We start from the raw sequence: 19442 nt of genomic DNA on the forward strand, positions 1-19442 counted from the left end.
GCTAATCCTGGGCCCCTGATCTGCTTTTGCCAGACATGTCCAGCTGCCTCCGTAGGAGGAGGGGGTGGAGGGAGGAAGAGGCAGGAGAGATCCTTATTAATATTTATTATGATGAGTTCATGCCCAAGGCCGCTTCAGGAGAGGATCACCCTCCATAGCATCCGTGGCTCCAAGATCACGGGACTGGAAATGTCAGAAAAGAAGTCAGGGATCTAAGGTCATCTAACCCCATCTCTCATTTTCCAGATAAGAAAACTGAGCTCTGGAGAGAGAGACTTGGCTCGGCTGATGTCACACAGAGTCCCTAGGGTGGATGTTATTATTGTGTTGTATAGACATGTGTAGATTTCCAGGCACCTTCGCTTGGCTTATCTCATTATCTCACAACATTCCCCATGAAGTATGCTTGTCAAATGTCACGTAGGGGTGAATAGTTCCCTTTTTCTCTTTCCATGATAGAGGGAACTTGGAGATTATGTAAGACAAACCAAAAGACTTCTAAAACTGATTGTTGGTCTATAATTGGTTTTCGGAAAGAGGAAACTGGTTCAGAAAGAGAAATGACTCGCCCAAAATATCATGGCCTTACTAATCATTGAGCTATGTCTAGAACCCAGAAAGCTTCTATACTTTGTTTGTATTTGGAAAGGAAGATCAGCGAGGCCTGTAGGACCTGATGACCCACCATGGTAGAAGTTCAGTTATGAATGACACTAAATTTAATTAGACATTTAATCCTGAGAGTTTTTAATGTCACTTTATATTCTCAGCTGCATTTAGGAATCTGTTTGAATCTATTAATGTTCTGGATCACTGGGTTTTTGGATATTATTTAAATGATTTGGTAAACTGGGATATATATTTGTGAACAAGGCTTGGACTAGAAAACATTAGTGAATTAAGACAAGTTAATATTATATGTACGTTTTTGCAAATGTAAGTAAGTTAAAGCTTAAATTTGCCTTCACGGAAAGAGACGACTTTAAGAAACCATGAGAAGACAATTTGCAAATAATACATTTCCAAAATTTGTTTTCCAGGATATAGTTCAGGTTCAAAATTAAAAGGTCCTGAACTGAGTTTAAAAGGCACCCAGCACGTCGTGCAAGCAGGCCAGACGCTGCTTCTCAGATGTAGGTAAGTGACGGTGTTGGTTTGGGAATAACCTGGTTGCCTTTTCTAAGGCCAAATCATTCCCTGGCAGAGTAGAAGGGGTTGCCTTTCAGAGAACAAAGGTGGAGACATAAGTGGTCTCTTGTACTATGCAAAGTGCAAGCCGCATGTATCCAGCTTCACCAGGAGAGACTCACTCATTGGAGGGGTAACAGGGAAGCAATGGCCTGAACGAACATCTTTGCATTTTTCTTCCAAGTTGTTTAAAAGCTTTCTAATATTTCAAGACCCTCAGAATAGCGCTTCCTAATGATATGGATGCTTAGGACCTCGCCCCAGCCCTAACTGTGTTTTGTTTTCTTATCTGTGATTGCAGAGGGGAAGCCGCCCATTCATGGTCTTTGCCTGAAACACTGAGAAAGGAAAGCAAAAGGCTGAGCATAGCTAAATCGGCCTGTGGAAGAAATGGCAAACAGTTCTGCAGTACTCTGACCTTGAATGCGGCTCAGGCAAACCACACTGGCTTCTACAGCTGCAAATATCTATCCATACCTGCTTCAAAGAAGAGGAAAACAGAATCTAGGATCTACATATTTATTAATGGTAGGGTTTCCATTTTCTACATTCTGTTTATTACCCTTTGCAGTGGGTAAAATCGCCCCATGCCCCTGGAAAGTGGGCATTCCTAGTGATGAAGGAAATGGGCCAAGAAAGATCTTCTGCCCTGGAAATTGGTGGAATGCATTTTTAATGCATTTCTTCAGGGTCAATTTCAACCATGATTTTCAAGGACACAGGGTCAATTGTGTGTTCCCTGCAGGGAGAGACTCTTGTCTCTTGTCTGTTTTGCTCACAGATGTATCCATAGCTCCTAGAACAGTGGCTGGCATGTAGCATAGCTGGATGAATAAATGAATGACAAGATTTTAGTTCTATGTCTTAATTATCTAGAAGAGCAAAACAGAATATAAGATTTTTTTTTGTCCTTCAGCACAACTGCATTCACTTAAATGTCACAATTGTAAAATACTGCTTTTTCTACCAGATTTAAATATGTAATGCTGCTAACATCCCTTGAATGTTACAGAGTTGGTTCCAATAATGTTGTTGTATTTCGTGTTCATTAAGCAACTATTATAATGACATAAGAACTGGCATGTAACCTTATATTGTAGAAAGGGCAAAAGGCAAAAACGAATCATTTTCCAATTACCGTTTTTATGGTACTCTTTTTCACTCCTTAAAAAATGAACATATATGGGGTGCCTGGTTGGCTCAGTGGGTTAAAGCCACTACCTTCGGCTCAGGTCATGATCTCAGGGTCCTGGGATCGAGCCCCGCGTTGGGCTCTCTGCTCAGCAGGGAGCCTGCTTCTCTTCCTCTCTCTCTCTGCCTGCCTCTCTGCCTACTTGTGATCTCTGCCGAATAAATAAAATCTTTTTAAAAAAAAAAAAGAACATATGAAGTGGTACTCAGAGGGAAGAAATGCAAAATCCTTAAGGAAATATCAATTGACGGTAGAAATGGATGCCCAAGAAAGAATAAGGAAAATGGCCTGTCATTTTGTTCTTCCTGGTTAATCAGTTCCAGCCAATTTCCAAAGCTTACTAAATGGGATTTTTAAAAAACAACCCAAAAACCCCTGAGGCTCTAGACAACAAAAAGCAAAGTTAGTAGGCACCTCAGGCACAAAATCAAATTGAAAAACCAAAACAGGACAAGCCACCACCCGTGTCAGTAGCCTAAATATACAATATGGTGGGTCTATTTCCCAGTGAGACTTCCCATAGAAGGCAAAACCACAGAATTATGTTTTGGCAGGATTCTTTATTTTTTGAAGTAAGGCAACTAGATAGTGTTTCACCCAAGTGTAACGTATAATAACCCATAATTCAGGGGTGCCTAGGTGGCTCAGTCATTAAGCATCTGCCTTTGGCTCAGGTCATGATTCCAGGGTCCTGGGATTGAGCCCCATATCAGGCTCCCTGGGAGCCTGCTTCTCCCTCTCCAGCTCCCCGTGTGTATATTCCCTCTCTCACTGTCTCTCTCTGTCATAACTCAATAAAATCTAAAAAAAAAAAAAAAAACAATCCAGGGGCACCTGAGTGGCTGAGTGGGTTAAATAAAGCCTCTGCTTTCAGCTCAGGTCATGATCCCAGGGTCCTGGGATGAAGCCCCTCGTTGGGCTGTCTGTTCGGCAGGGAGCCTGCTTCCCTTCCTCTCTCTCTGCCTGACTCTTTGCCTGCTTGTGATCTCTCTCTGTCAAGTAAATAAATAAAATCTTAAAAAAAAAAAACCCAGATTCAGAGCTCCTGTTTTAGGAGACAGTGGAACAGCTTAGGGTGCTGTCAGAAACCTCTTTTTAGCTTTTATCAGCCTGATCGAGACCAAGCCACTTTTTCTGCATTCGTTTCTTCCAAACTCCTGTTTTTACATTTTGCACTTCTCCAGGGTCGGGGATGGGGGTCAATTACAACTTACTAGCAGTGCTCCATCATAGGAACATAGCCAATGTGCTTGAAAGTCCGAGGGGGAGGTCGGCCTGGGATCTTGGCTTGGGGAAGTCAGCCTACGTCCATAGGAGGGAAGCGAGGGTGGTAGGCAGGAAATGGGTAGGGTGCAAAAGGTGCAGAGCCGGACAGACCTCCAGACAGCTACTTCTGCAGCTCGGGGAGAAAGCAGACACCAAGTTTGATAGTGGTGAAACAAATAAAACACTCAGCCATCTGTTCTCTTTTTCTAGTTCTACATAGTATGTTACATTCTTTCTGGCACTAGCAGAGGAAAGAAAACACTTTTATTCCCAGCTCTCAAGGGGAAAGAGGGAAAAATTCATTCATACGAAAAGTCTCATAAAACTGTCTCCTGTGGGTTTATCAGAGTCTGACTTTCAAATCAAATACTTAAATGAGTAAAAAACAGACAAACAAAAAAATCTCTTTTATCTTTTTTTCCTAAAAAACAATGTTCAGCTATCTTCACTTTTACCTTCTACATGCTTGTTGAACTGGGCCCTGAGTAGTAATGCTGGTTTTGTGGTCTCTCCCGATAGTGCTGTTGATCTCAAAACACACTCTCCTGAAGTCCAAGGGAGCTGTGATATAATTTATAAGCAACGGTAACTTTTTCAAATAGCCTAACATTTTATGAATTTCATGTTTTCATTATTGTATCAATTCCTTTAAAAAAAAAGTTGGTCTTTAAAAAAAAAAAATTCATGAGAGACAGAGAGAGAGGCAGAGACAGAGAGAGAGAAGCAGGCTCCCCACTGAGCAGGAAGCCGGATCTGGGACTCAATACCAGGACCTTGGGATCATGACCTGGGCTGAAGGCAGATCCTTAACCGACAGAGCCACCCAGGCACCCCAAAAAAGTTGGTCTTATGCTTCCATTTTAATTGAATACTTACTACATTGCAAGTTTAATTTCATTCAGGAGCACAAAACTTGTCCCCCATGACTCACAATTGTCTCTAGTGTTAATAAAACTCCAACCAGGTCCTGATACACAGCTGCTATTACTCACTAGGTGCTAACTGGTTATCACTTATTTATTACTGTTGAATATTTACTTCAGAGCTCATTGTTCTATTTGGAGAGTTTCTGCCCTGATAAACATCTGTGGATGTATTGGCTTTTCACTTTGCTTTCCATGAAGTGGAGAAACAGTGTTAGATTAATCTTTTGAAAAAGACCTAGATTTGTAGTCTGATGGGGCTCCAAGAAAAAGAATCAGGGCTGTATAGCTTTGTCTGTGTAGAGCTAGCACGTGAATTATAACCAAACTATCATCTAGACATCGTTGACGGCCTGCTGGGTAATGGGCACATTTCCCACCTGAGCAGTGATTCGGACATAGCATCTGATATGTGATGTACAGAGAAATCAACCTCACTGCTTTGGCATTACAGCTTTTATAAAGTCCACCAAGCCTCTGACATAATACATTACATCAATTTAATTATTCAAGTAATTATGTTTAACCACTTTAATTGCTGAATTTTCTGGTAAATTACCATTTCCTTTAATGTAATAACGTCTTACATTTGTAAGAAGTTTCGTTTCAACAAATGGTTTTGTTTACATTATGCCATTTAATTCCCACAACAATCCCGGAAAGCATGTCTCTCTTCATTTTACAAGTGAGGAACCCAAGATCCATTTCACGTTGAAGCTATAAGGGGGAGCGACAGCAAAACTATTAGCCGCAGAGTAAGGTAGTCAGATTTTTCCTTTGAGAGTCTCAGTGGCACAAGGAGATCCAGAGAGGGGAAGGCAGAGGTGGGAAGACCAGGGATGGGGCTATTGTGCGCATTGATGCCAGGGAGCTGTGGTCCGAGGTTACTCTGAGAGCTGTGGGGAAGGAGAGAAGGGGAATTGAAAAGGGGTGGAGGGATTCAGTTGGCCGTGGTGAGCGGTTGCGTCACGGTGGGTGAGGAAGAGGAGTCAGAGACCCTCGGAATTCTGGACGGGTGCTTGGGCGGCTTGTACCCATAGCCAAGTAGAGCTCTGTGTCCCTGAATTACACTGATGGGAAGACAGTCATCCCCCTCTTTTGGTATACCCTTGGCTTGTTCTTGATAAATGGCAGTACCTGAAAAAATACTGTATACGTTCTAGAAAATTGCTTAGCAAAATGAATGGAATCTCCCCATAACTACAGCTGCAGAATTCTGGGTCATAAAGAAAAACAGATTGTAAAGCACTCCTCCATGCTTTGCTAATTGCAAAACAGAGAGATTTCTAGATGAATAGTAATGTAAGGCCTCCTTAGGTGGTGTTTATCCCCTTCGGAGAGAACGAATGCTTTAGCGTGGCTTTTCTGACCCTCTCGTATACATGAGAAATTGGCGGCAGCTCAGCCTTTCCTAAAAGTTGGAGGATTTCTTTGAAATTAGTTTTGTAATATATGAGTTGTGGCCATAAAGTAAGAAAGTTGAGCAGAAGAGTTTTTAATGGCATCTCCGAAGTCTGTGCTATCTTGTCAGCGTCTCCGGTTTAGTTAGGAAGACCTTGAACTTAGCATGCTGAGCTCCCCACACAGTGAAGTCAGCCTGAATTCCTCCTCCCTCCACAACCAAGCCTTTCAGGGCTCTTTAAAGTAGAACGTCTTCTCTTAAAAAATAATAATTGAAAAGGGGAAAGAAATGTGTGTGTGTGTGTGTGTGTGTGTGTGTGTGTGTGTGTGATTATTGGGTGAGTATCCTCTACTTCTTCCCCTAAGAGAAACTTGTCTCTTTTTTTCTGCTTTTCTTTGCCTGATTGTTTTTCTCTCTGAGTCTATGAAAGGAAAGGGGTTGCGGCATTTTCCCGACAGATTTTCTCTCATTTGTGTCAAACTGCTAAGATGTGCATAGCAGCTTCATTTTAGGTAAAAAAACAAACAAAAAACCCCAAAACTATCAGACCCACTAGGTACATCACTGAAAAGTAGTAGAGGTTCTGTCGACTCAGATATTCTGGGAAAGGCCGGGTGCCTGCCTGGCTCAGTCGGTAGAGGGACTCTTGATGGTGGGGTCATGAGTTCAAGCCCCATGTTGGGCATAGAGGTTTCTTTAAAAAGTGTTTTCCAGGTATCCTGGGAGAAAACAATTGTCATGCCTTCATGTAAATGAGAGAAAGCTCTCCCTGGCTGGGTGGTGGAGACACAGACCTTCTGAGAAGGGTCTTGTGTTCTCACTTGTACTGATTTTCCTAAAGCACTTTTACATAATGATCTCTGAGATAAACTATGTTGGTATTATTTCTTCCATTTTATATACAAGAGAACAGCCTCTGTGACCTTCAGAAGACAGAACTAAGAAAATGACAAGCCAGGTCGGGGATCTAGGTCCGATCCCTAGCTATTCCCACTCCACTCAAGTTCCAGCTACCGGGGCCTTCAAACTATTAAACTAATTGTTATTTTAATTTTTTAGAATATATATTAGTTATTAAAATTTTTTTAAATTTCAGATTCAGTATCTTTTTTCTTTTTTTTTTTTCTTTTTGAGGAATGATAGGTTAAGCTGGTGGCAGAGTGTTTTTCTGAGCGATGGACCTTAAAGCCACAAATCCCCATCCCAGAGAAATTTGTGTTGTCACTTGTGGGGAACAGAGCCCAGTTGGGGCCATCTGCATACACACTGTTCCACAGCTGTGTTCTAGCTCATGCGACATGGGAGAGAGATATAGCTCTCTCTGTGTACCAAGTTGACTAGGGCTTTAAAAAATGTACATCCCGGGGCGCCTGAGTGGCTCAGTGGGCTAAAGCCTCTGCCTTCGGCTCAGGTCATGATCCCAGGGTCCTGGGATTGAGCTCCACATTGGGCTCTCTCTGCTCAGTGGAGAGCCTCCTTCCTCCTCTCTCTCTGCCTGCCTCTCTGCCTATTTGTGATCTCTCTGTCAAATAAATAAGTAAAATCTTAAAAAAAAAATGTACATCCCAACAAGATAATGGTCTGTGGAATCAAATTGATGGATTGTAGTCAGCGTTAAAAAAGGAAGAGCAGAATAGAATGGAAAATATCCAAGTATATCACAATAGGTAAGGGTAAGTATTGTTTGAGGAAGCATTTTTTTTTAAGATTTTATTTATTTATTTGACAGAGAGAGATCACAAATAGGCAGAGAGGCAGGAAGAGAGAGAGAGGAGGAAGCAGGCTCCCCGCTGAGCAGAGAGTCTGATGCGGGACTGGATCCCAGGACACCGAGATCATGACCTGAGCTGAAGGCAGTGGCTTAACCCACTGAGCCACTCAGGTGCCCTGAGGAAGCATTTTTAAATAAAACTTGTGTTTCTATCTTACACACATATGCACACACACATACCCACATACAGGTAAAAGACATAAGCGTGTCTGTGTGTGCGCGCGTGTATGTAAGGTGGAAACAAGTTCAGAGGGTCTGATGTGAAATGTGTGTCTTATTGTGGAACTCAGAATAAATATGTTTAAAATTTCAAACTGATCAAAGTTTAAACAGGTAAATGTATGAAAGTGTTAACCTGGTTTAGACAAGGTAGGTCCTATCTGTACTTTTTATTTAGGAAAAGAGCACCGGGGGCACCTGGGTGGCTCAGTGGGTTAAGCCTCTGCCTTCGGCTCAGGTCATGATCTCAGGGTCCTGGAATCGAGTCCCGCATCAGGCTCTCTGATCAGCGGGGAGCCTGCTTCCTCCTCTCTCTCTGCCTGCCTCTCTGCCTGCTTGTGATCTCTGTCTGTCAAATAAATAAATTCTTAAAAAAAAAAAAAAAAAAAGGAAAAGAGCACCAGTTATAGAAGCACTATGGTTGTTGTTGTTGTTGTTTTAAAATTTTTTATTTATTTATTTACTTATTTGACAGAGAGAGAGAGAGAGCATAAGCAGGGGAAACAGCTGGCAGAGGGAGAGAGAGAGTCAGGCTCCCCATGGAACAAGGGATCGATATGGGGCTCTATCCCAGGATCCTGAGATTATGACCTGAGCTGAAGGCACACACTTAACTGACTGAGCCACTCAGGTGCCCCGCACTATGGTGTTTTTGGCACACCACTTCTAAAACAGACGTCTGCATAGAACTCAGTAGTGGGGTAAGCCCTGTCCTCCTATTGTTGGCTCTGTACCGCAGCTGTGTGTTCTGCCCACCACAGCTCTGAAATGGTGTTTCCCACCAACGGGTCTGACCCTGGAGGTGCCATGGGCAAGTGGGATCCATCTGCAGAGGGGGCTTGCACCCCTACTAGGTACCAGGCCCTGTTGCTTATTCTGTGCCAGCACAAAGAGTGAAGTTGGGGGATCTTACGATTTGGGGAGTCCCTGTGGTCTATGACCGTGACCCCAAGTAGATTTGTGAGCACAGGTTTATCTTTTTTAGGGAATAACTGTTGCTCAAAATCGGGTCTTTCCAAGGAATAACAGGGACTCCTCCGACCCTCTTACTGAGGGTGCCTGTGAAGCCTGCAGTTCTATGGGTTCTGTGAAGCCTGCGTCCCAACACTGCCCTCCATCGGGCCCCTTCCCCATTCTCACACCCAGTGGGGCCTGCGTGACATGCTCGGTGGACACTGCTTAGCTGGGTGACATCTGGGCGGTCGGTGTTTGTTGCCTCATTTGCCATCCTGGTAGGGCAGACAGCAAGCCATTGTCACAATCGGGGACATCAGTGGAAAGAGTAGTGACCTGCCCATGTACTTAGAGCCTCGTGGCTTCCATCTCTTCCACAGTAGTGATGACAGTATTTGTAGGGGAGCATGCAGAGAGGATGTCAGCCCTCCGGCCTAACCTGAAAGGGGATGTCTTCATGCTTCGGATTGCATCAGCCAGACGCACCGCCCCATGCAGGGCAGATCCGTGATGGGCGGGGAGGGCATCGCAAGGCTGAACGAACTTCCTGCGCTTCGAAAAACATTTCAGTGCAGCCACCATCATATTTCCGTGAAACTTGAAGGAGAAAATATTGTTTCTATTCATCAAAATTCTCCTCCAAGGGAAAAAGATGCTTAAACAGTTTACGTCTTGCAGGAAGAAAAAATTCAAAACCAAAACTCTTAGCTACACTAGTTGGGTGAATTCTTTAGGTCTGGATTTCTTGGCAAATCAATGACATTATCTGTGATTGCTGGATTAATGTCTAGAGTCATCTCCAGGTTTAAGCGTCAGTTTTCAACCTGTAGCCATTCTCCCCTCCCCCGGCCCCTCTGAAGAGCTTCTCCCCACACCTCCCTTACTCACTTCATCTCTATCCCTATCTTGTGGCTCCTGCCCCTTATTTTCTGAAACTTGCATTTATTCTAACATGGGATCTTTCAGTAAGAATGGCTTTCCAGAGTTTTGGTCTGGGGGCAGTCTAAGATTCCTGCCCCAGTAGTCTCTTCAGCCCAAAGTTGTTGTGAAGAAAACTTCCAAGTCACCTTGCAAAACCAGGAAGCAAAGAATGAAGCCAGGTCAGCTGATAGATTGTGTTTCTTATTCTTTTTACATCGTTGCCTGATATATTTGCTCAGGAGACAGAGGAACACATTGAGGTGAACAGAGTTTGGACTCTTGGTCTTTGGAAACACAGGTCGGCTTCCTCAAACCGCAGCAGTCTGAGCCTGGTATGCATTTCCAAAATTGTACTACAAATGATCTTCTATAAAGAATTCCTAGGAACACTCTGGCATACAGCTTCATCAGAAACTTCGTGCGAGGCCAGGTTTTGCTGGGATGGTGTTTTTTTGTTTTTTTGTTTTTTTCCCTTCCTTTTTTCTCATTTGAGGAATTTGTATAAAAGGAGAAAGAAATATTTCTAGGGTTTAAAATATACACTGATGACACTGTTGATTGGAATGGCAGGTTTTTCCTTGGGAAACAGACCCCTCTGCCTTTCAGCTCTGTACTCCCTCTAGGGCGCAGGCATGATGGAGATTATCCATTCTGTCTGTCACTGGGGACAGCTGATGAGGACCACATGGTGAGAGTTTAGAGAAGAGTAATTTAACTCTTATCCATTCTCCTTTCCAGCTCTGTGAAAATATGATAGAACACCTTCTCAGTATCTTCAAGCCCTGCCGTTTCATAGTTCGTTTCTAATGACATTTTGTCATTAGATAGTAAGAGTCTTTGGCTGTAGAGAACATGTATGTGTGATTGGGATAGAAGCCACTCCTCTTGGCAGATTCATTGACAATCAGGGGTGTTGCACCTTCTCTTCTTGGTCCCTGCCCCAGAACTTGTGTTCACCTAGCATATTCCTAGGAATTCGACTTTAGCCCTTGGTGGTACCTGCCAAACGTTCCGGCCCTGCCCTCAGAAAGAGAGCATTTTCTGATACTCCTGAGTCTCCCTACCAGAAAATGTTGGCACGCCAGTTGGCTAAGCTTTGCTGTACAAGTGTGTATCACAAGGCATTGAGTACAACTACAGAAATATGAAAAAATAATCAGAATGAACAGTCTTGAATGAGCCATTTGGACACAACCTAAGACTTTGAGAAGTTAAAGACTGAGGTACAATCAATGAAATCTCCAGATGGCAGTAGAGTCCAAAGGCAATAAAACCGACCATACCCTCTCATGGTCCTTCTACAGTCAAAAAGTGTGAAGAACAGGCCATCAAAACTTAATGGCTTTAAAGATTTTTAAAAATCTCCTCTAAGTGATCTTTTAAGAAGAACGAGCAAGGGACTTTTTGAGGAGAAATCCCCTTAAGCTGAAAAGGCTTTAAATTTCTGACATTATGTAACTTTCTTTAACCATGGTAACGAAATGCCTCCTTTGTCTGGAGACCCAGAGGTCTGTTTTGATCTCTATGGTTCTTTCAGTTCTGACATTCTTACGTTTTCATTTACTATTTAAAATATTCATTGCTTTGTCATCTGATGCATTTTGCTGGGTTATCTTGGCATCGTCTTGGCTCACAGATGGGGCTTCTCAAAATGGTGACTTACTAAAACCATAAACACCCTGCCTTCCCTCATCAGATGTCAACCAGTGAGCTGTAGTCGAAGCCACATGATCTGGTTCAGATTAGGTTTAAATCCCTGTTCTGACAGTTGCTAGGTCTTTGACTTTGCACCAGTTTCTTAGTAAGAGTAGTGGTTAACGCTGAGGTCTCACTCTGCTGGACACCACGGGAAGCTCTTTGCACCGGGTAGTGGTTTTCTTTTCCTCCATAGTGCTCTGAATGGTGCTTGTTTTATCTCCATGTCGCAGAAAGTTTAGGCAACTTGCTCACCTAAGGAGTCCTGGAACTAATACATGGTAGAGACGGCAACGAAGTTCTTGCCCTTTGCCATTTCTAACAGTCAGGAGTTCGTACCTGTGAAACATTTAGTCCCAGGGCTTGACCTAGGGCATGTGCTCTGTGTTACTGGGATGGCTCCTGCTGTTGTTGAAACGATCTAAGCTTCAGAGCCTTTGTTTTGTTCCCTACAAAATGAGAAGAGGACTACTTCTCGGGGTTGTCAAGAGATTAAATGACATGATAGACATAACACGGTGCCTGTACTTGGCAGGATCAATGAGCAATAATTATTTTGTGTGGAAGGCGCCATGCTAGGCAGAATAGAAATGACAGAGATGACACCCTTAACTCTTGAGGGGCCTGCAGCTGTGGCAAATGAAATCTGTTAGAATGAGCCAATTGCAAAGCACTATGGGAAAGAGCAGTAAGAGGAACGTAGACTAGGGACGCTCTGCCTGGGACACTTGTCCCCTCCCCACACCTCCCTCCAGCTCTCCTTCACCAGCTGACTTACACTTCAGCTCCCAAGTTAAACATCACCTCCCCAGGCTCCCCCAAACTAGGTTTGGTCTTCTGCTGCCCTCCTGCTTTCACAGAGAACTCCCTTCTCCCCGGCTCTGGGAGGACCAGGACTGACTGCGCTGGTTCCAGCACCCAGCACAGGGTCTTATACATGGGAGGTGCTCAAGAATGTTTGTTAAATGAATGAAAGAAAGAAACTTGGGATTTTTCAGTTGCATCAGCCTCGCCTCGTCTCCTGGACTTTGATGAGGAAATTGAGGGCACGCTAAGCAAACGGACAAAATCTGGGGGCAAAACTCACCTATCCTGTGGCAGAATCATGATCCAAAAAATTTCCAGCTGGCTTAAACAGTAAACTAGGATTAACAAAATGGGATTTGACAGGGCTAAGTGTAAAGGACTACATTTGGCTTGCAAAACCCATGATCTGTCCTGGGACCGTCCAGGGGAGGCTGTGACTGAGCGAGCCTGACATAGACTCCACGTTGGCCCAGTCACAGGATCCAGTCTTGGACTGTGTTAATACGTAGCATTCAGAATAAATGTGCTGTGCATCTTACCATTTCATTTATGCTTTAAGACAGACAACAAGAAACAGGAACTCTGAGCAAATTTTTCAACCTCTCTAAACTTTATTTTCCCCTCTGTAAAATGGGCACTGGCCTCCTAGGGTTGTGAGCATCAAATAATTGGATGACTTTATTGTCCCCACTGGCAAGGAACAACCAAAGAAAGGAACTGCCATGTTTAAAGAAGTGAAGAATTGGGTGGGAAAACAGGAGACACTATAGGATAGTCTCTTTCAAAGTTTTTTTTTTTTTTTAAATATTTTATTTATCCATTTGACAGAGATCACAAGTAGAGAGTCAGGCAGAGAGTGGAGGAAGCAGGCCCCCAGCTGAGCAGAGAGCCTGATGCGGGGCTCTATCCCAGGACCCTGACACCATGACCTGAGCTGAAGGCAGTGGCTTTAACCCACTGAGCCACCCAGGTGCCCCTCTTTCAAAGTTTTCTTATATGAGGAAGAGACTAAGCTGCTTTGTCTTTATGAACCTAGATGGCAGAAAAGTGTCATCTAAGAATGAAAGAAGTCAAGATAAGCATTTCAGTTTGACAGAAGGAAACACTTTCTTCCTAATGTTTAAAGCTATCCAAAATGACCTGTCCTGGGATGTGGTGAGTTCCCCATGTGTGTAGGTATTCAAGCACAGGGCAGGTGCTCCCTTGGTGGGTATAAATGAGATGATGCCTCAGGGTCTTCCCCCTGTTGGGATTCATTGAGGACTGGGTGTGTGTTGCTGTCATTTATTAATATCTGGCTCAGATTCATCTCATCTATGGTCTCATTCATCCTCACAATGCAATGGAATAAATTCCAATACAAGTCTCCTTTTATAGAAAAGTTGGCGAAATTCAATACCATGCTTAAGGTTGCACACTTTGTAAGTTACCAAGTCAAGCTTTGGATCCAGATCTGGGTGACGCCGAAGCCCCCACTCTTTCCAACACGGCCTTGCCAGGGCTTCTGCCCCAGCCCCCTCGGACCTTTGTGTGCAGGATGAAACAGAGTGTGGGGGAAGGTGGAGTGCGGAGCAGGATTGCAAACTGGAAGCGTGTGGGGCCAGATTCAGCTGACATACATTTTGATTGGCAGGCAGAGTGGTTTTGGCTGCCAATATTTAATAATTGGAGTTCACATAAAAACCTGATTCCCTACTTATCTTTTAAAAACTGGAAAGTAGCCATATTGGCCCCTATTCTGCTGGCTCCCATGAGCAAGGATTGCTTCTTCCAGACCTGGTCCCCACCCTCTCAGTGGCCAACTTTCTCACCGTTTCTCATCCTGCTACTCCCTTCATTCGCCTTCCTGGCCCGGCCCCCAGGGGGATATCTGCGCGCGGTGCCCAGCCAGAACATTCCAAGTGAATGAAGGACAAAATCGTAAGTTTGGAAACAGGAAGGTGCTTGCCGTGATTTCTAGATGTGGAAGCTGAGTCCGAGGGAGTCCCGTGGTGGCACGAGTCGTGGGCGCACGACCTGAACGGAACCTTGGCTGCCTGCTCCCCGTGACTCTGGAAAGAATGTTTGCCTGGTAGCTGCTCCCTAGAGGAACCCATGTCCTGGCTGGGGAGGGGTGTGACCAAGCGCCCTCTGTACTCACCGACTGTACCCTTGGAAGGAATTCCATCTCTAGTCGCCATAAAACAGGACTTTCTCTGGTTTGGCTGCTCTTGGTCGGGGCGGCGGGGGGTAGGAGGGCATTCATAGATACCAACAAGGGATCACTGGCATTGATAGCAGAGAGAACTAAGCTTGATTTCAATAATGAGAATTACTTATCAGTCTGTTGTTCCGTATTTCTGAGTTCCGTCAGAAAGACCATACTATCCCTGTGTGTGTGCCACCATTTCTCCCGTTGGGATGGGTATTTGAAGGTGGTGTTGCTCCCGAGTCATTCAGGAGAGTCGGGTTTTGGTGTGGTGGAGAGTAGATGATCTAGAATCAAGAATCCTGAATTCCGTTTTGGCTTAGCCATTCATAGTATTCCTGTGCTCCTTCTTTCTGGGCCTCAGTTTCCTCTTTTGTAACATGACAGACAATGTTAGGGTATCAAAATTTTACAGTTTGATGATTCAGAGGCAAAACTGGAAATAATAGGACTTGAGACATGGCCAAAATCTTGACAGTAGAAGAGAGAGCTACAGTAATCCTTCAGAGTTTCTTCCTTCTTCCTCTCCTTTCTCCTTCATTTCTGCTTCGTTTCCTTCCTTCTTTCCTTCTGTCTGTCCTTCCTTCCTTCCGTCTTCTTTTCTTCCATCTTGCTTTCCTTTCATCTTTCTATCCATCCATCCGTCCATCCATGCATCCTTCCTTCCCTCTGTCCTTCCTTCCTCCTTCCATCCATCCGTCCATCCATCCATCCTTCCTCCTTCCTCTCCACTCTTCCTCTCTTCCTCCTTACCTTCCCTCCTTTCTCTTTTTCTTTTCTGTTTGAGATGATTCAGGTGATCAAGATGAAAAGCTGACTGAGGTCATTCAACCAAGCCACTTTGCGTGAACACGCAGTCAGCAAGGTTCCAGGGCACGTGGTATGCCCGAGACGGTCTCTGCCTGCCTGGCTCTTCGAGTCTAGTCAAGCTCGCCATCTCCTCAGCACTCCGCTCTTATTTAGATCTTCAAATAACTTATTAAGATCTTAGATGTAATTTTTAAAAACTGATGTTCTGGGGTGCCTGGGTGGTTCGCTGGGTTAAAGCCTCTGCCTTCGGCTCAGGTCATGATCTCAGGGTCCTGGGATCAAGCCCCGCATTGGACTCTCTGCTTAGCAGGGAGCCTGCTTCCTCCTCTCTCTCTATGCCTGCCTCTCTGCCTACTTGTGATCTCTGTTTGTCAAATAAATAAATAAAATCTTTAAACAAACACACACACACAAAAACTGATGTTCCTCTTTTTCTTTAAGGCAACATTTAGTATGTCCTTTTTCCTGTAATCAATCTGAAAATTCCTTTGTGCGGGAGGTATGCGCGCTGACCAGAAAGCTGGACTACAGTAGAAAGACCTTGGGTTCACGGACTATTCTTTACGGCCAGCTCTGGGTATATAATATGTCCTGATTTCACCTTTTCTCTTGCTTCACCTGATAGCGTCTCCATAAACATCAGCTGACTATCTCCAATGTGCCCAGCCTGGGCTGGACACTGGCCTGAGATGGTTGATTACCCTGATCTGCTGCTCGCTGTCCATGTTTCGAGGAGCAAGTTCATAAAAGATGCAAGAGGAAGCAGTGATGGTGGACCGCTGCCTGTGTTTTCTGCTCTGCTTTCTAACTCTTGTCCTTTTCTCCTCCCTTGCTATTCAATTAGCTCTTACAGTTGGGCCAGTGGGGGTTCCAAGCGAGATAAGGCAAAACGACGTGTTTTGTGGCCAGGAAAGAGCTTTTCCAAAAAAGAGGCATGTCTTATTTTGTATCACACAAATAATACGTTTTTAAATTTTGTAATTTAGGGAGAGCATCTTGGGGCTGGGACATGAAGACCTTTCTCTATTGGCCTTGCTCAGACAGAAATATCTGTGTGCACTTGCTGTCTGTCTAGATGGCAGAGGCTGGCCGCTGGTACTCCCAGTCAGCCACCCCAGGATTTTTCTTACTTTGGAATCTGGACGCTGAGCCACCACTAGGGGTAACCATGATTATGTCTGCAGGGTTAGTGGTAAAGTACAGCTGAGCTTTTACAATACACGTTTGAAAAATCAGGATAACTCCCTAGGGAATACCCACTTGTATACTCTGTATAGATTGTCGTCCTCAGACATGTTAGTCCAGTGACTTCTTTAAGCGAAGGTAGAGAAGTTCTGCGGGGCTCCTGACTGACCTGGGGCTGCTGTGGGGAACGGAAGGACATATCTTTTGTCAGGATGACTTTGTCACAGGGGAATATGCCATTTTTCATGAGTAGCCCACCCGGATGCAAAGCAGACTGGGAAAAAAATTTGCAAAGACCCAAAACATGAAGAGTTTGCCCTGGATAATCTCTAGGAACTATTCTGCCTCAAAAAAAACCAGCCTGTCACTCTTTCTTTCTTTCTTTCTTTTTTTTTTTTTTTTTTTTGAGGGGAGGAAAAAGAATTTATTTTACATAACTGAATGAAAAATAATTCAAGAAATAGTAAATAAAATTTAACATGGTCTCATGCGCCCCGAAGGTGGTGGTGCCCGATTTGGAGGTGTGATCGCTATGTCCAGATAGTCTCCTATTTGGAACTTCTGCGACTGCAGGGTCATCGAGTCATCAGTCCCCTTCCTCCCAGACATGGTGCTGCCAATCTCCTTTACTCGATAGCCAGGCCTTTTAGGATCTGTAAAAACAATTGCAAAATTGAAGTGTGTGCCCTTCTTTCTAGCTTCTGGGTAGACTTCTTTTACTAAACTAGTCAGTTCTTTCAAAGTTGCATCCATCCAGGTGTAGATCTGCAGCTCGCTGGACGGTACATTTCCGCGGGAAAACTCGTCCATTCGGTGGTGGCGGCCGTTATTGGTGGCGAAAACACGCAGCAGCAGCGGGCACGTTTTCTCCCCGATCGATCGGTTTCTCCGGCTCCTTCTTAATTTCCTCCTGGGTAACGCGCGACTCCACCGCCATCTTCCTCCTACGGCCCGCGAGACGTTCCGTCTCCTGTCACTCTTTCTAAGAAAGAGCCCCAAGTTCTTTTTTTTTTTTCTCCAAAGTAAGCTTTTGAAATGTAATTGACATTCCATGTACTTCACCCATTTACAAGTGTACCATTTAATAGCTTTCAGCCTGTTGACACATACATGCAGCCGTTAGCATTGTCTGTTTTAGAACATTTCCTGATCTCTAAAAGGACCCCCATATCCTTCAGCTATCCCCCCATTATCCATCCCTTAGCTCCCAGCCAGAAGCCACCACTAATATATTTTCTGTCCCTATAGATTTGCCTATTCTGGATATGTCATATAAATGGAAGAAAATATGTGGCACTTTATTATTAAATCTATAAATACAGGCTGACTTTCTTCACTCAGTACGTGTTAAAGTTTCTCCATGTTGTGTTGTACCAAGTATGAGCATTTCATCACTTTTCATTGCGGGATGATATTCCACAGTAGGGATCTACCATATCTTAGCTATCCGTTTATCCGTAGAGGGACTTTTGCGTTGTTCCCGCCTTTTGGCTGTGGCATCCGTATCCAGGTTTTTGTGTGGACAGACACTTTCATTTTCTTGGGTAGATACCTAGGGGAGGAATTGCCAGGTCCTTTGGTAACTCAGTGTTTAACTGTTTGAAGAAAAGTCAGGCTGTTTTCCAAAGCTGTTGCAGGTGTATGTTCCTGGCACACAACCAAAAAGAGTTCCAGTGGTTTTTTTTTTTTTTTTAAAGATTTTATTTATTTATTTGACAGAGAGAAATTACAAGTACACTGAGAGGCAGGCAGAGAGAGAGAGAAGGAAGCAGGCTCCCTGCTGAGCAGAGAGCCCGATGCGGGACTCGATCCCAGGACCCTGAGATCATGACCTGAGCCGAAGGCAGCGGCTTAACCCACTGAGCCACCCAGGCGCCCTCCAGTGGGTTTTTATGTATTATTATTATAGCCATCCAATTGGGTGCGAAGCACTATCTCGTTTACTGTGGATTTGTGTTTCCCCGAAGATTCCTCTTCATGTCCTTATTGGCCATTTGTGTATCTTCTTTGGAGAAAGGTCTCTTTGGAGGCTTTTTCCAGTTTTTAATTGGGCTACTTGTCTTTACTATTGAGTTGTAAGAGTTCCTCAATGTTTTATTATTGATTTATATATACATGTATTTTATATAACTATATATTTAAATATTTAATAGCATCTCGATATATAAGGTAGTGACACATGTTATAGATATATGTGTATGTCTAGATTTGTATAAATGTGTACTAGATATTCGAGATAAAAGTTCCTTGTCAGATATATAATTTGTAAATATTTTCTCTCATTCTGTGGATTCTTTTCACTTTCTTGATAGTATTCTTTGAAGCACAAAAGTTTTAAATTTTTGGTGAATTCCAGTGGATCAATTTCTTTCTTTTGTGCTTGGGTCATAGTAAAAATCCAGTGCTAAATCTGAGATCATGAAGATTTATCTCAAGGGCTTCTTTTGAGAGTTTTATAATTTCAGGTCTTACATTTAGATCTTTGATCGATTTTGAGTGAATATTTTTGTATGGTGTGATAGAAAGGTCCGGCTTCGTTCTTTTGCATGTAAAGTTACTCCACCACCATTTCTTGAAAGCCTATTCTTTTCCCATTGAACGAGCTTGGCACCTTTATCAAAAATCAACTGACCATAGACTCATGGGCTTATTCCTAGATCCTTAGTTCTACTCATTGATCTGTGTGTCTCTCCTTATGCCAGGACCATGCTGTCTTAATCACTGTTGCTTATAGTTTTCATAGTAACTTTTGAAATTGAGAAGTCTGAGTCTTCCAACTTGCTTCTTCTTTTTCAAGATTCTTTTGGCTATTCTGGGTCCTTGGCAATTTTGAAGTTTAGAATCAGCTTGTCTGCTCAGCTGAGACGCTGATAGGGATTGCATGAAAACTACAGATTAGTTTAGTGAGCATTGCCATCTTA

At 43.7% G+C, this 19442-nt stretch overlaps 1 protein-coding gene and 1 pseudogene across 2 annotated transcripts in view; one reads left to right on the plus strand and one right to left on the minus strand.

Moving 5' to 3' along the window:
• The window catches only part of FLT1 (fms related receptor tyrosine kinase 1), a 177076-nt gene that overhangs the window by 24885 nt on the left and 132749 nt on the right, over positions 1-19442 (plus strand). For both annotated transcript variants that reach the window (XM_059144865.1, XM_059144866.1), the window contains exons 2-3: positions 1041-1137; positions 1490-1716. In XM_059144865.1, the coding sequence (XP_059000848.1) occupies positions 1041-1137; positions 1490-1716 (324 nt within the window). The remainder of the gene's footprint in view (positions 1-1040; positions 1138-1489; positions 1717-19442) is intronic.
• Positions 16981-17485, minus strand: LOC131814137 (histone deacetylase complex subunit SAP18-like; annotated as a pseudogene).

This window comes from Mustela lutreola, chromosome 13 (assembly GCF_030435805.1).
Source record: "Mustela lutreola isolate mMusLut2 chromosome 13, mMusLut2.pri, whole genome shotgun sequence".
In the NCBI taxonomy this organism is placed as follows: domain Eukaryota; kingdom Metazoa; phylum Chordata; class Mammalia; order Carnivora; family Mustelidae; genus Mustela; species Mustela lutreola.